Genomic DNA, 17638 nt, shown 5'->3' on the forward strand with positions numbered 1-17638 from the left:
CGATGGATAATATGAACTTCACTAAGATATTGACACACAGTACAGTTACAGCTACAGCTACACTAAATTTAAGGAAGCACAACAGATCAATATTTAAGTCCACTGATGAAATAAAGACCCTAACTAGATAATTCAACAGCAGCAAATAAATCTAATGTAACATTTGAAACAATATACCTGAAGTTGACAGCAAGACTAATAAACCTGACCTACTAAACAAATTAGTAGTCATAAAATTGCCAAGATTATAGCCACCCTCCTAGGCGCTCCTAGCCATTGTCAAGGTCGAGCTCTCTTGTTGCTGCAAGATGGACATTTGTATTGCTTGATATGCTCTGCCCTTGCAGGAGTAATCTTAACACACTTTCCATGGAACCATTTCTCACAAATGTCACAGCAAATCCAGAACTCATCAGCAGCATAGCTCTCTCCACATGCCCCACACAAAGTCTCTCCATGTTCCTCCTCGTCTTCCTCTTCCAATCCTAGATCCTCCTCATCCTCTTCCTTTGATTGCATTGATTTTGAATACTTTGTTTCGGAACCTCGCTGCATTTGTCAAACCAAAAGAGATAACAAACAATGTATGGTTAAATCCCTATCAGAAACCATATCTCATTACAAATTGTAAAATACTTTTTGGCTCCCAGAATGCTGCTTCACTTCAAGTTCAAATGATAACATCTAAAAGCACCATAACACATTGCTAAATAAAAGGATAATCACTCAAAATTGGTCATCCCCCTTTCGCTGAACTATGAACCTGTGCTAACACATCTAAAGTTTAACGCATTAAATCCCATATATAAAACAAAATGTAATCATTAGCCTATTTTGTGTTTCCAAGAGAACTTGAGGAAATGAAATTATTTCTCAAAAATAATCAGTACCCAGCATTCACAACATTTAGAGAAAAAGGCAATTAACTTCATAGCCAAAAGTTGGGGATGGCAGTTAGGTTGATTTTTAAGACTGCATACCTTAGAGTTTGATTTTGATTTGTTACTGCTATGATTTGAAACTGATGACTTTTCCTTTCCTTGTTTCTTGGCCATCCCTGTAACAACCTCAAATATTGTTGGAAGATCATTTATCATATTAAATAGTCGCTTCCTGCATGAAGATGAGAAGTAGATATTACTAAAAGAAGACGACTCAAATTAATTGCAACTTGAAAGGGTAAAACGATCAATTATAAGTCATGAAAGAATGCAAATCGAAGCACAGTTGACAAACTTAGGGTGAAAACCACCAAAATCTTGTAATAGTATCAGAACTGCTATGGCATTGAATTCATGTCAGGTATAGAAAGAAATTATGTGCTTATTCGTATGTTCAGGACAAGGTTTTTAGAGAGGGAGATAACATATTTTTTAATTTTAAATTAAAATAATTATATATCATTTATAATAACAAATGCATGATTAAATTCATATTAATATCAATTAATATTTTTTATTTGAAAAAAGTATTAATTTTAAATATATTTAATTAAAAAAAAATTGTCCTCCCCTCCCCTTCTCATCAAAAACCCCCTTTCCAAACAACTCAAGCAAAAGATTCTCTCTAATTAATACAACTTGTAAAATGTTAGCTGTACAATAGTAGAAGAGACTTGAAAGAAGAGAAAAGGCTGAATATTTTGTTGTGTATTACAGGGTACAATATTGAAGTATTGATACCACCAAGGTCATAAAGTCCTACGATAAAATTATGGGTTACAGTATTTAAGGTAATAGGGTGCAAATCTTATTAAATCCTATACAACATATTAAGCACGTGTTAAAAGGACAAATATACATATTAAACACATTACAAAACTTCCCCTCAAGCTGGTGAATATCTACCATTCCCAGCTTGCTAGAAATTTTTCAAAATTGCTCTATGGGTAGCCTTTTTGCAAATCTGCTAGCTGTTTTCCAAAGCAACATGTGATGTCTCTTCAAGGACACTGTCTAATTCCTCTTTAATGAAGTGTTTATCTAGCTCAACAAGTTTCACTCTATCGTGCTGAACCAGATTATTAGAAATGCTAAGAGCATATTTGTAGTCATAGAGCAGTCTTATCGGAGCTTCATACTGTATTCGAAGATCATCAAACACAATCTTCATCCATAACAGCTCATAGACACCTTGTGCCATGGATCAAAATTTTGCCTCTCCACTTGATTGTGTCACCACACTTTGTTTCTTACTTCTCCATGTCACCAAGATTCCACCTAGGAGCATGCAATACCTTAAGGTGGACCTCTTACCAATAATTAATCCAGCACAATTTGCATCTGTATAGCCTTTCAGTGTTAGTTTGCCTTCCTTCTTAAATAGCGATCCTTTCCCTAGATTACTAGTTAAATAGTAGAGAATTTTAATTTGTCTTTCTCATGGGTCATGTATAAACTAACTGACCACACTTAGTGCATAAATTGCACCAGGTCAACTTTAGGCTAAATAGATGAGTTATACCACAAGCCTCTGATACTGCTCTGTCTACTGCTGAAGGTTCTTCCTCTCCCGATTTGATAATTCTGCTTGATGGGAGTTCTTGCAGTTTTACATCCCAACTTGCCCGTTTCATTAAGGACTTCATGCACATGTTTTCATTAAGATATGAAGATGCCATGTTTTGATTAAGAAACTTCAATTCCCAAAAAAGCACTTTAACTTCCCAAGATCCTTCATCTGATCATCTCAAATTGTGATGCTAGTTTCTCTTTCAGAATTTACTTTTCAGGACCATCATTACCTATAATAATCATTTTGTTCAGGTGAACTAAAAAGATGTGTCAATTTTCCACCATGTGAATGCTTATAAAGAGGGCATAATCACCTTGACTTTGCTTATATCCCAAAGACATCATAGCTTGAGTAAATTTTCCAAACTAGCGATAGGGAGACTGCTTGAGCCCTTACAAAGCCTTTCTCAATCAACATAAATTGTTTCCTCCATTGACAATCATATCGTAATGGTGTCTTTATATACACTACTTCCTCGAAGTAACCAACAATTGCAGAGTTCCCCTTGTTTTGGTGAAGTAATCCTTCGACTGATGCACTCTTTATGTATCTGAGAATGTGGACAATTGTGTTTCAATAACTATCACAAGGAGTAATTAAAAACTGACTACACTCATGACAAACGTGATGTCAAGTCTAGTGATTGTGAGGTAATAGAGTTTATCAACCAAGCATCAATATCTTTCTAGGTCTTTCAAAGGCTCCCTCTAACCAGGAAGAAGCTCAAGATTGGGCTCCATAAAAGAATCAATTGGTTGACATTCAAGCATTCCTATTTTAGAGAGAATATCAAGTGTATATTTGTGTTGATTAATGGAAATCCCATTGCTGGATTATCAAGTGTATATCAATTTCTAGGAAATATGTAAGACAACCTAAATCCTTTGTCTAAAAATAATGGGATAAGTGTTGTTCAAGTTTTTGGATGTCCATGCTATCATTGTCAATAATAACAATGTCATCCACATACATTATCAAGTAAACACAGGGTATCGTATGATGAGTGAAGGAAGAAGACGGAGTGATCTCCCTTATAGCAAGTCATGCCATTTTGTTGTAATACAATGCTAAAATGGTTGAACCAATCGTGTGGGGATTGCTTCAAGCCATAAAAGAAGCATCATACGCAGCATACCAAAAGAGATGTCCCGTGTGTAGGGAAGCGTCCATAAGAACTTCTCATTTTCTGTGACAAAATGCATTCTTGATGTCTTGATGTCTAATTGATGAAGAGACAATTGATAAATGGCAAAAAGAGCTAAAAAGAGATGAACAAAATCAATCTTGGCCACGGGAGGGAAAGAATCTTCATAGTCAATACCAAATATCTGAATATTATCCTTTGGCCACTAATCTTGATTTTAAGCTGTCCACCTTTCCATCAGGTCCAATCTACATATTCATTAGCATCCAACGATAGTCTTAATTGGAGAGAGGGGAACTAAATCTTAGGTGCCATGGAGTGTAAGACAGTTATTTTATCCACCATTGTTTGTCATCATCATGGATTAGATAAGGTCTTATATGTATTTTGAGATATAGATACAGGAAGAAACAAAAACAAAACAGGAAGGAGATACGAAATTATAATTCAAGTAACAAACATAAATAGGATTATGACAGAACCTGACATCTTTGCTCAAAGCAATGAATACTTCTTGTTCAGGAAATAGGAGCGGAAAGACAGTTGGAGTAGCAAATGAATCTGGAGGATTAAACTCTAATTATTGTAACTCAAAATTCGTGAGATTCCTCCTATGGTAGAGTAAAAGATGAGGAGAGAGAATAGAAGTAGGAACAGGTTGAGGAGAAGAGAAGTACCTGAAGAAATGGAATCCAAGTTGCCAGCAGTATCAAAAGGAGAAGAGAAGAAGGGATAACTCTCAAAGAAGTTGACATATGCATAAACAAGGTAACGACAAAGGACTGGGAATAATATCAATAATCTTTCTGAAGACGAGAGTAACCCGAAAAAGACACTTAAGAGATTTGGTAAAGCGTTTGTCTTAACTTGGAATAAGGTCATGAACCAATTAAGTGCAATTGAAGAATTAAAAGGAAAGGGAGAAAAGGTCTTGATTAGGATATAAAATGGAATGTAGTACTTGATTATTAAGGATACAAAAGGGCATACAATTAATTAAATAGCAAGTAGTAAGGATAGTATCCCCCAGAAACAGAGCGGTACATTGTTTTGGAGAAGAAGAGTGAATTATTTCCACCAAGTGACAATTTTTTCATTCAGCAATGCTATTTTGTTGTGTATGAGTATAGGAAGACTAATGTAAAATACTTTGTGAAAGAAAAAAAAGACCGAAAGGAAGTGGACAAATATTCGCAAGCATTTGCAACATTTTAATTTAAGTGTTGAATTGAGCTTTTATTTCAAAAAAGAACGATTAAAAAACAAAGAAAATATCAAAATAATTTTTAAATAAAATTATTTGTGCAACAAGAAAAATCATCTATAAAGGTGACATAATATTGATATCCTAAAGTTAGAAGTAATATGATTCAAACCCAAGATATACTCTTTTATTGACACAACTAAAAACAAAACTCCTAATATGTTTTCCTATTTAACAAGACTCAATTTAAAATAAAGCTTAATTAAGTGTTTAATCCCTATAAAAGTTGTACAATTTTAATTTAGTTTTTCTAAAATATTTTGTTAAGACATGGTCTATTGAGATACTGCCAAGTGTTAACTTTTGGTTAAACCACATCAACTAAAAAAACTAAAAACAATAATTCGTTAAAAAGTAGAGATTATATCTTAATAAAATATATTATAAGCAACATTTTATCAAGGGTAGATGGTGAGTCATGGCAAAAAGCCAAAAAACTGCCATAAAATTATAGCGAACACATGGCAGCCATAATAAAACTATATATATATATATTGTAATGAAGCAACTCAAGAGGGAAAGAATAATAGGGATTAATGAACCAGCAAAGTCTTAATAATGGCAATTTTATTTGAAATACAAGACAATGTTCCGAAAATGCAGCAACAAGTGACAAAAAAGAACAATAACAATGGCCCTTGCTCAGAGGAGTGCCAATTGGGACAGAAAAATTGAACTAGAGAGAGAAAAGTTCTAATTAAACCATCCACCCTCTCTCTCTTAATAGTTACGATATTTATACTAGTAGCTAGCCCACATGAAATCCTTCAACCGTTTGCTCTCTTGCTTGGATCGCGCGCTTTTCCTCACCATGCCTTTTGTGCCAACTGTCATGTGTCTTGCCTTGCTATTCTCACTTGGCCCTTCATGCTCCTCCTCTTTCTCAACATTTTCAGGCTCATTCCTTACAATTCTCCTCCCATCAAAATCGACCTTGTCCTCAAGGTTGAAATGAGGATATGTTTTCAAAAACACAGCATTACCTTCTCAAGTAGCAGTATTTGGAGAGCCATCTTCCCACTGAACCAAAAATTGTTGAATCTATTGGTTTCCTTGAAGAAGTACACGTGACTTTAGGACAACAACTGGTTGAACCACTGGAGGAATCTCGGTATCACATATTGGTAAAGGTACACAAGATTGATCATGGTTACCACGATAGAGTTTTAATTGAGACACATGAAAGACTGGGTGAATCTTAGCTGAAGCTGGTAAACTCAGTTTCTGATTCTTTCTCAAGGCCAAGGAATATTGTTTGTAAGGCTGTAGTTTCACTAACATCAAATCTCTCACCTAAAATTCAACACCCAATCTCTTCTTGTGAGCATATTTTTTCTGCATTTGTTGAGCTCGCTGCAAATTAATCTTCAATTTATGGATAATGGCATCTCTAGATAATAATTGTTCTTTGACAGCAAATGGATCATTAGCATCAGGAATGTATTTAAGTAACTGAGGAGGGTCCCTTCCATACACAACTTTAAATGGTGTCATGCCTGCACTAGTATGGTAAGTTGTGTTGTACCAATACTCATCAGCCCAAATGAGGAGCTTTGACCATTCTTTAGGGGCATCAAAAGTGAAGCACCTAAGGTATAATTTCAGGCACTTGTTCAATATTTCTGACTGACCATTAGACTGAGGATAGTAAGCTGAGGACATTTTGATAGTTGTACCAATAAATTTTCACAAAAACTTCCAAAAATGGTTTGTGAACACTTTGTCTCTGTCAAAAACTATTGATTTGGGAAAACCATGCAATTTGACTATGTTCTTGAAGAAGGCTTCAACTACTATTTTGCTTGTGTAATTTGTTTTCAAAGGATTGAAATGGGCTGCTTTGGATAATCTATCAACTACCACATAAATCACAATGAAACCTTGAGATGCAAGTAGGCCAATGATGAAGTCCATGGCTAAGTCTTCCCAAATTTGATCAGGGATGGGTAATGGCTGCAATAAACCTGAGGGAAGTGCAGTAGCTGCCTTAGCTTGTTGACACAATAGACATTGTTGGACAAAAGCTTTCACATCCTTATGCATTCCTTGCCAATAAAATTGAGTTGCTATTCTTGCCAAAGTTCTGGTAAAACCGGCATGACCTCCAATCATAGAGCTATGAAACTCATGTAAAATGGCTTGTGTGATCATGACCAGCAGAGACCACAATCATATTTTTCCACAGTAACAATCCTTGATGTAAGGAGTAATGAGGCTTGCTATTAGTATTGTTGGAACAAGAGGCCCAAATGAGTTTTATTTCAGGATCTTGCTGCTGTGCTTCATACAAAAATGACAATAATTGAGGAATAGGCTAAGACCAAGCCATGTGGAAAGATCTTGAAAGAGAATCAGCTGCTATATTGTCTTTCCTTTGCTTATACTCAATAGTAAAATCATAGTCAAGCAATTTGCATAACCATTTATGCTGCTCAGGAGTTTGCAAGCTCTGATCCATAATACATCTCAAGCTTTTTTTATCAGTTTTAATGACAAACTTGTGGCCTAATAGGTAGTGTCTAAACTTCGCTATAGCCTCAATCACAACAAATAATTTTCTCACATAGGCAGATTGTTTCTTCATTGAGGAGGACATTTTCTTTGAAAAGAAAGCAATGAGGTGCAGGTTTTGACTTAATATAGCACCTATTCCAACACCTGAGGCATCGGTTTCAAGAGTGAATGGCAAGGAAAAGTCTGGTAGAGCTAAAATAGGAGCAATTGTTAAGGCTTTCTTAAGGTTTGTAAAAGCTAAAGAAGTTTCATCTGTCCAGTGGAAGTTGTCTTTTTTTAACCATTCAGTTAGTGGCCCTGCTAAAGCTGCATAACCGCAAATAAATCTTCTGTAATACCTCGTGCTACCAAGGAATCCTCTCAGCTGTCTGAGATTGGTAGGTAATGGCCAAGCCAAAATAGCTGTACCTTGTTATCCTCCATAGCAACTCCGGAGCCAGAAACAGTATGGCCTAAGTATTCAACTTGTTGACCAAAAGAACATTTAGAGATTTAGCATACAATTTGTGTTCTTGTAGCAGCTGCAATACCAATTCTAAGTGTTGAAGATGAACCAACCAAGAAGGGCTATATACTAAAATATCATCAAAAAATACTAAGACACATTTCCTTAGTAACTTCTGAAACACTTCATTCATCAAACTCTGAAATATAACAGAGGCATCAGTTAACCCGAATAGCATAACCAACCATTCATAAAGCCCCTGATGAGTCTGAAATGCTGTTTTATGCTTGTCCTCCTCTCTAACCAAAATTTGGTGGTAGCCTGACCTGAGGTCCAACTTAGAAAAAAATTGGACACCATGTAATTCATCAACAGTGGGAATGGTAAAGCTATCCTTTATTGTTATAGCATTTAAAGCTCTATAATCAGTACAGAATCTCCAAGTACCATCCTTCTTTTTCACCAAAATGATTGGATAAGAGAAAGGACTGTTGTCACGTACAATTATACCTTGTAACATTTTTTGAACCATTTTTTCAATCTGCTGTTTCTGACTAAAAGGGTACCTGTAGGGCTTGACTTTGATAGGATTAGAACCATGAACAAGAGGAATGGCATGGTTGTGAGATCGAATGAGAGGTAAACCAGAAGGTACAGCAAAAACTTGCTGATAAGTATGAAGCAATAAGTCTATCTTGGATTAGTATCATCAGGTAATTCCAGGAATTGATCTTGAGGCTCTATTGGATTCTAAAAATGAAGGGAATATAGTTCAGCAATAGAATCAGTATTATACATTCTCCTGAGATGATTAAATTGTGCTTGAGTGGACAGTTTAGCATGCTCTCCATGCAATTTACAAATTGACCATTCAACAAAAACTTCAAGGTCAAGGTACTGTAATCCGATATATGTGCTCCCAAGGTAGCAAACCAAGAAACACCAAGGACCAAATCAGCACCTAATATTGGCAGCAAATAAATAGGCAGCAACAATGAATGATTCTGAATTGAAACTTCAAGTTCCTCAATAAAGCCTTCAACCACAAGTGAATTCCCATTTCCTACCAATACATTGAAGTTGTGTATTGGTTCCACTGGCAATTTTAAGTGAGTAGCTATTGTTGCAAGAAATTGTCTGAGCTTCCACTATGTAGGAGAATTTGAATTGGTAAACCATTAATGAGCCCTTTAAACCACATGGTACCAAGGCCAGCAGAGCCTTTCAAAGCATTAAAGGACAAATGGGGTTGACATGACACTAAGGTCGCATCCTCAGTAACATTATCAACAGAGGATAATTGTAAGTCACTGCAGTCATCATCCTCATCTAACTGTAACCACAAATATTGTTTGTTGGGACACTTATGTGAACTTCTCATCACAAGTGAAACACAAGCCCTTCTCTCTATGCAATTTCATTTCAGCAAGGGAAATCTTCTTAACATTGGAAGTTTTGGAGGTATTAGTGGTGGCAAGTTTGGGTAATAAGGGAGATAAGGTTGAGGACTTGACGGACTGGGACAAGGAATGGTTAATATTTGTAGTTTGTGTTTTGGGTGGGTAAGTTTTTTATTTCAGGGTGTATTTTTCTTCAAATAGCTTGGCCAAGGAGACACATCGCATCAATGTGGACAGTGTTTGGGCAAGCACATCTCTACAAATGACTTGCTGCAAGCCTCCAACAAAGCAATCAAGTAGAGCTTCAGTGGTCAAACCCTGAACACGGTTAGCTAGAGCTGTAAATTTCATATAGTAATCATGCACTGTTCCATCTTGAGTAAGCTTAAACAAATCAGATCAAGGACATTCATAGGGTGAGGGGCCAAATTCCAATTCCAAAGCACGAGTAAAAGCAATCCAAGAAGGAAAAGAATCAGCTCTAGACTGCATTTTGATACCATGGAACAACTTCTTTGTCCATGTGTACAGAAGCAATGAGTAAAAGTTGTTCATCTGAATTGTTGTAGTAATCAAAAAATTGTTCTACCTTAAAAATCCATTGGAACACATCAGACCCATCGAATCTGGGAAAATCTAGCCTAACATTACGAACCTGGAATGAAGACGACTAGGATGGTGGACGAAATCCAGATTCAAGCACAGCTACTGACTTGAGTAACGAGTCCATCGTAGTCTTCAACATCTCAAATCTCGCAGAATCATCCTTGTGACGATCGTTGAGTGCAGCAATCAAGCTTTGCAAATTGCGATCTGTAGCAGCAACGGATTTTGTCAATTGCTTGACGTCTATGGTAGAGTCCTTCAAACGAGAGAGCTCAGCAGCTATCTCCTTTAGACGCATATTTTCCACCATGAATTGAAGAAAGCACCAATTGTAATAAAGCAACTCAAGAGGGAAAGAATAACAGGGATTAACGAAACAGCAGAGTACTAATAATGGCGATTTTATTTGAAATACAGGACAATGTTTTGAAAATGCAGTAACAAGCGATGAAAAAGAACAATAACAATAGCCCTCGGTCAAAGGAGTGCCAGTTAGGACAGAGAAATTGAACTAGAGAGAGAAAAGTTCCAATTAAACCATCCACCCTCTTTCTCTTTACAATTACGATATTTATACTAGTGGCTATCCTACATGAAATCCTTCAACCGTGTGCTCTCTTGCTTAGATCACGCGCTTTTCCTCACCATGCCTTTGTGTCAACTGCCACGTGTCTTGCCTTGCTATTCTCACTTGGCCCTACATGGTCCACCTCTTTCTCAGCATTTTCAGGCCCATTCCTTACATATATATATATATTAAAAACACTGCAAAATGTGATATAAAACGAAAAAGCGTACTACATATGTCAAAATCAAGAATATAATTGATAGAAAATCATCAAATAATATCATATAACTCATATATAGATCTCATAATAAGATAATGGCCTAAGTCTCAAAGCACACGTTTAATACAAACTAAAAGCAATCAAGTCTCAAGTGAAACAAAGTGATAAAAAAGAAGGAAAATAGAAAGACTAATTGAGGAAGCTTATTGGATTAATCCGATTAATTTCCCTTGAAGGATTTGAAGAAGCTTGTTATAGGCTATGTTAAGGAAAATTGCAGCTCAAACCAAGGAAGCAGTGTTAGAAAAAAAAATGGATGAAAACTAGAGAAGGAAAACTCAAAATAAAATGAGAAGAAAATATGAGAGGAGAAAGTTGAAACAAAAAATGGTGAAAGGGCAAATATAAGAGAAATGTGGAGAAGGAAAAAGAAAAATAGAATGAAGGAGGATAAAACAAAAACAAAAGGACCTGCTAACCAGAAAATGGGGGTTGCTGGAGCTCATGGTTGTTACAAGGAAGGTGAGATAAGGAGATGGGAGGTTGCTATGAGAGAGAAAGACGTAGTTGAGACTGACAACAGAGACAAACATGGTAGAAAGTCTACATTTTAGGGCTTTTTATGCTGGGTCAATGTGGTACTAGGTCAAATCAACAAGCCTAATTCTTTTTTTTTTTTGGCAGATTCCGGACTGTTTTTTCTGCCATGGCTGCCATAACTGCAGTGATCATCATGCAAATAATGGCTGCCTGACCTGCCATGCCCCACCATATGTCTGATTGTTAAAAAACTGCTACTGTTTTCCGCAACGGTGCTACCATGGTAGCCATTTGATATCATTATTTATAGGAATTAAGTTTAAATTGTGCAACTTTTATAGAAACCAAAAACTTAATTAAGCCTTTAAAGTGGACACTTTAACAAACTTGGAACCATGATTCATAGTTTTAGAAGGTTCAAATGGCCTAATCATTGATGAATGATAATTAAAGACTTAGTAACTGAACAAGCAATTGGAGCTAGTGTGTTCAGATATTATATTTGTTAGAAAAAATTGTATGATAATATTTTGCAAAGTAACAAATATCACAATAAGATTACTCATTAGACTCTTCTCTAAACAATAAAAGAAACATAAGATCTAAGAACACATAATGGGAAATGGCCTACACATTTGTGTTGAAGCCAAATTGGAGGGACTTTGGACTCCAAACTTGTATAGAGGCAAGATTGTGACACCTGTTTGACATTGTCCTTCATTCTTATACTTTGTATGTATATATTATAACCCACTGTGTTTCTTAACAACTTCAATCGTTATCAGTGTAGTCAGATTCTAAGAGAAATAGTGGGAAGGAAGAAAAAGGTTACTATACATTTCAAGTTGCAAGTTTTTAGATAGAAACAAGATTATTGGAGTTAAGGAGCATACAACACGTCATTTGGAGTACCTGATAATCTCGTCACAATGTTAGGCCCTTAAATCCTCCAATTGTCTGAGAACTTTCTGTTCCCATGAAACTTAAAACAAGTTTATTTTGTGTAACTTGTTCGCCTACAATATGAGCATCAATGACCTTCTTATTGAAGGTGGATTTCCCAAATTCAGAAGTATTTGTCTCTAGTTTAGGAATATTTTAGTCTAGCTCCACCCATAAGCCATGCAAACTTTCAGTAGTCTGTCACTGAAAGAGTTCCTTGACTAGCACTAAAGATTTTACTCTCTAGTTCATAACAAGGGGAGACATCCTATTTTATGGAGTAGGTTTGACGGAGATTATTCCAAATCTCTCGAGTAGTGGAGAAGAAAATGTAATTCCAGCTAATTTCTAACCAAGTCATAATTAGAGAATCCTTCTCATCTTAGGCCCCAAACTCTTCATCGCCCTCAGCTAAGGCCTTTCCTTTGATGTGGTTTTGTCACTTTCTTTCCGTCAAGGTTCTCCAGACAAGTTGTGCATCTAGGCCCACAGTTGGTTAGAGAAAGGCAATGTCAAAAGTTCATGAGTTCAGAGGTGTCTGATGAACTCTAGTAGGCAATGTCTTGGGTCCCTCCCCTTTTGCCATAACAGCACGAAAGAATATCAAACAGTGATCTGAGGGAGGACAGCTCCATAGGTCATGACAGGACAGGATGATGGTCCCAATAGGAAAAAGAGACATAGATGAACATGTCTGAACCTGCTTGAGGTGAAAGAGAGGCCTGGACGATGGTTGGAGGCTTTCAAACTTTCTAGGTGGGTGCTTATAGGTTTTATCTGATCTAAGGGAGGCGCACCTCCTAGTATGGTTGCTGGTCAGAAATAATAAGGCAGTAGATGGTGGGTTGTCGGATAATGACATGGGAAAAGTTCTATGGTGCGATGAAGGCACCCTAAAAACAGGTTTTATCTTGTTATTTCACTAAGTTGCACAAATAACAAGAAAAAAGAGCTTGTGCATCACATGGGTTCTATACTAGTAATAAAGGAACACACCAACAAAAACTCCATTAAAAACGTAACACATTCATATTTTATTTCAACTATCAGCTGATTTCACCATACTAACAACTATTTCCAACTGTGAAGGTAGACAACAATATAAGAGGTAATTTAGGTCATCATGCTACTATAGACAATCATATACTTCCTACCTCTCTTATCTTTATCGGTTAAACAATGCACCTATCTTGTGTCTAATCTAATCATTTATTTGTTATACCCTAAAATTCTGTTTGTCCATTTCACGTGCATACGAAACAGCAAAAAATCTTAGTTCCAAGACTAGGTTCAAACCATCCTTGGTTTAAAATTTTGAAATGATTTGAGAACAATGTCCCATAATCCAAACAGTTGGCCCAAGCCTAAGCTACCTCAGATCAGAACATGTGCATCATTTAAGGGATAAAATAATCAGCCAACTCACATATTTATCAAAGAGACTAACAAAACACATACCTATCAGCCTTATCAAATCCAAACCTAGCACCAAAATAAAAAGCCACAGCAAGTAACCAAGCATCACTGTGTACAGCGACCAAAGACAGCCAGTCCTTTTCTTGCATCCCATCTCTGGCGAAGTTAATGCCCAATGCTGGCTCTGGAAGCTCTGGGGGCACCTCCTCAGCTGGCAGATTGACCTCCCACTGCTCACTAGGAAATCCATAGAGGCAAAGATTTTCTTTCTCTGCATCACAAAGCTCATAAATCAATTAAACTGCCCAAGTCTAATGCAAAAATTTCAACAGTACAAAGAACTTTAAATGTTATAAGAACAAAACTATAATCAGCAATTGGGAGCCAATATAGTAGCATGGTAAGACAGCATATAATCACCACTCATTCAGGATACAAAACACCCCCAAAAGAAAATATTCTTATTCGGTACTACATTGGATATTTGGATACACAGAAAAATAGAAGCTAACAGAAAATTCTGTTGTTTCCAAGAAAAATAGGTTACCTACTAAAGACCTGTTTGGAAGAATTTATGGACAGCTAATGGTAATAGCTAATGACTCCCGTGAGCTCTTTTTAGCTTATTCCAATAAGCTTTTTGGTATAACTTATCAAAATAAATAAATTGTTTTTAACTTATTCAATAAGTTTCATGTTTATGACACAAGTCATTATTTAAAAAGAGCTTATTGAATATGCATTTAAATAAGTTACATATCCAAACGCACCGTAAATCCAGTATCATGGGTGAAAATATTAAGCAATCAGTTTACTCCAGTCAAAATAAATCCCTAACCTAATCCAACCATCTACTGAAGTGATGAATCTTTAACTTTCAAGTAACCCAAACATTCCTCTTCTATTCAAATTTTCTCACTCTTACTACACACTAGGGCTATTGATTAAGTTTTAGCTTGCACTTTACACATGAAATATCATAAATTCAAATAATGCAAACAATGATATTAAGAGGTTTTATATTTTCTCTGTTATAACAATTTATTTAAATTTTAAAGTTAAACAAATTTAGTAGATTAGAACAGTTATTTTAAAGACAAGGTTGAGCAAGGAAACACAAACTTTATATGGTTGCCATAGCTGCATTGGACACTTGAAATACTCCTGACTTGCATATTGCAATGTTTACTTGTTATATCAAAGATTTGGGTTCTAAATTTTTATGTTAATAGTATATTAATTTTATATATTGTACCCTAACCTCATCCTATTCCATAAATTTTAAAATTATGACATACAATAGATGTTTGGTTTAAATAATTTAGAAAAATAATTACTTATATACTAACATCTTAAGAGCAAGGACAGAACTACAAAAAATTAGTAAAGAAAACAAAAATATAAAATGATGTTGAGCAAAATCACAATGATTAATTCCACTATTAATAATTATCTTATCTATAATTTGGTTTAGTAAAAAATAAGGAAAAGTTTAAAAATTCAACACAGTTTAATAGAAATCAACAAAACTTTTAGTTCAGGTGATTTATTATAATTCATAAAAAAAATTATATTTTTTCTTAAACATTTAAAATTTCAAAGAAAATGATTATATTGCCAAAACCTATTTGACTCTCAATGAATAAAGATATTCTATGAAAATTTAAAAAGGGACATAATTATGTGAATAAAATATATTACAGAAAAAATTTCCTTCAGGAGGGTGACTACCCCTATTTCAATGTGCCTAGTTCCGTCCCAGCTCAAGAGATCTTCAAAAAACTATTTTTTCTACAAATTCAAGTCTAACCTAGCATGCATGTACTTGTTTAAACCATATCACATTCATGCTTCCTAAGGACTAAGTGTAAGGACAAACGGTACCAAAAGCATCTAAAATGTAGATAAAATTTAGCTTAACGTTGTGACCCACCAAATATAATTCATATGAAAGTGTGAATGAAAAGTTAATAAAAAAAGGCAAATAAACTTTTTGGGCCCATGTACAATTAAAATAATGATGCAAGTTAAAATTGAAAGATACCCACTGAAGAATTTGCTAATTGAGATTCTTCCCTTATATAGTAGCATATGAATATTACAATCCACCCTAAGCTACAATAGCTTAAAAACAAAACCGTAATACAAGTTCACAATCGACCCGTAAAATTTTGGTTCATTTAAAAAACACCAAACAGCCATTTAAAAAAGGTAGCACGAGCCAACAGTAGAAACCAGTCAAAGCAACTAGACAAATAAAAAATATATATAAAACAAATAAACTCGTTTGGAGCTTTTTTAAATACTTTCAGAACACAGTTTGAAAATCCCACTGTTCAATCAATACTCAACTTAATAGGTTTTTAACATTTCACTTCAGCAATCAGTTCAATGGTGCAGAAAGAAAAAGAGAAAGAAAACAAAGAACAAAATAAAAACAATTAGTAACAGTAACCATCATTAAAACGTTACCGGGATCACACTGTTGATAGAACTCTTCTACATCTGAAGGAAGCAGGCGAAAAACAATTTGATTTGACAGGAAAAGAGAAAAAAAAAAAAGAAACAAAAATCAGAAAGGAAGAGAAGGGCATAAATTAAAAATTAAAAAAAAAAAAGAATAGAGTAGAAAGAAATAGAGAATAGAAAGCGAACCAGTAGTGAGGGCTTTAATCAAAGCAACTCTGCGACCCTTGAAATCCCTAAAGACTTCTTCGACCGTACGAGGATTGTACGGAGCAGCTGCATCCATGCTTGGAAGCGTGAATGGAATGGAATGGAATGGAATGGAGGGAAAGATATTGAAGCTTAACTATTTGACTCTCTCTGGAGTGTGTTATTAACGGATTTGAATCAGAAAAAATTGGATAATATTAACTGGATTTTATAGATGCCTATGGAGTCCGCAATACCCGGTTACCTTTTCGTTTACCCCCTTTCCACCTCTTTTTAAATTTTTTGAGCAATTTTCCTTATCTTGCTCCCTCACATTTTATCACTTGGCTAATGTTACACTCCCATTCACTTTTATTTATTTATTTATTCGATTTTTTAAAATTTATTTTTAGTCTTCATTTTTCATTTTTAAATATTAATAAGTTTTCCTGCATAATTATTTTAAATTTTATAAATTTAAAAAGTACATATTATAATTATTAATAATAAATAATTTATTATATTAACTATAATTTTAATTAATATTAAATTAAAAATAAATGCATTATATAACAAAATCATTTACCATGACAAAAAAACTAATTAACCCCTAAACATACTTTCATTTGAGAATACTCAAAAATATTCTTGTTTAAAAATTAATTTATATAAATTATATATAAAAGTTTATTAAAATTAGCTTTATATTTTATAATTTTATTTTCAAAATTTTATAATTTTAAATTTTAAATTTAAATCATACACTTGACTTATTTACTTGAATTTAAATTTATCCAATAATAATAATAATAATAATAATAATAACAATAATTTTATTAGTGATAATAATAGTAATATAACAATAATACTGTAAGATTGTGAAAAGTGTAATTACGAGTAAAGATAATTATTACTGCAGCAATGATAATTATAATAAAGATTGTTGTGACGTATATTTTTTTAAAAATTTATAATTTCAAAATTTAAATTAACTCACAAAAATTTGTTTGATAGTAATAATTTATTAATAATAATGATAACAATAACATTTATAACAACTATGGGACATATAATTTGTGATTGCAAAAATTTAAATTTCTATGAATAAAAATAACTATTACAACAACAAAAAATAATATTAATAATAATGATCAAAACTAATTGTAATGATAATTGTTACCTACATATAATTATATATATATATATATATATATATATATATTATCATAAAATTTTCAAATATTCACAACAGTGTGCAAATGCCCTCACGATAAAATATTAAATAGAGTAAATATTATGTGAACATAAACACAATAGCGATTTACTAGACAGGTGTGATAAACAACGTATTAAAAATAATTTAATTTTAGTATAATGCGTAAAGATTTGTATACTATGAATTAATTAAAA

At 34.2% G+C, this 17638-nt stretch overlaps 1 protein-coding gene across 6 annotated transcripts; it reads right to left on the reverse strand.

The window, feature by feature from the left end:
• On the reverse strand, window positions 1–16477 carry LOC113846049 (PHD finger protein ALFIN-LIKE 4-like). Of its 6 annotated transcripts, none has more exons than XM_027473868.1 (5): window positions 16229–16477; window positions 16046–16078; window positions 13616–13844; window positions 981–1113; window positions 1–549 (listed from the first exon to the last, which is right to left on the reverse strand). In XM_027473868.1, the coding sequence occupies exons 1-5, from the start codon at window positions 16323–16325 to the stop codon at window positions 280–282; spliced, it is 762 nt and encodes a 253-aa protein (XP_027329669.1). In that variant the 5' UTR covers window positions 16326–16477; the 3' UTR covers window positions 1–279. The 6 variants fall into 6 exon arrangements, with proteins under 6 accessions (XP_027329669.1, XP_027329673.1, XP_027329670.1 ...); XM_027473872.1 differs by having other exon boundaries at window positions 124–531; XM_027473869.1 differs by having other exon boundaries at window positions 124–545; window positions 974–1113.
• Between the last annotated feature and the right edge of the window lie 1161 nt (window positions 16478–17638).

This window comes from Abrus precatorius, unplaced genomic scaffold (assembly GCF_003935025.1).
Source record: "Abrus precatorius isolate BTA unplaced genomic scaffold, Abrus_2018 Scaffold8, whole genome shotgun sequence".
In the NCBI taxonomy this organism is placed as follows: Eukaryota; Viridiplantae; Streptophyta; class Magnoliopsida; order Fabales; family Fabaceae; genus Abrus; species Abrus precatorius.

What these genes read in the sequence shown, in the direction of transcription:
- LOC113846049 (XM_027473869.1), bottom strand. Translation starts at nt 16,325, where the DNA reads ATGGATGCAGCTGCTCCGTACAATCCTCGTACGGTCGAAGAAGTCTTT. An exon ending in GGATTTGATAAGGCTGATAG is followed by an intron (nt 1,114 to 13,615) that starts GTATGTGTTTTG and finishes ATCTTCATGCAG; the next exon opens with GAAGCGACTATTTAATATGA. An exon ending in ATCAAACTCTAAGGTATGCA is followed by an intron (nt 546 to 973) that starts GTCTTAAAAATC and finishes AAATGCAGCGAG; the next exon opens with GTTCCGAAACAAAGTATTCA.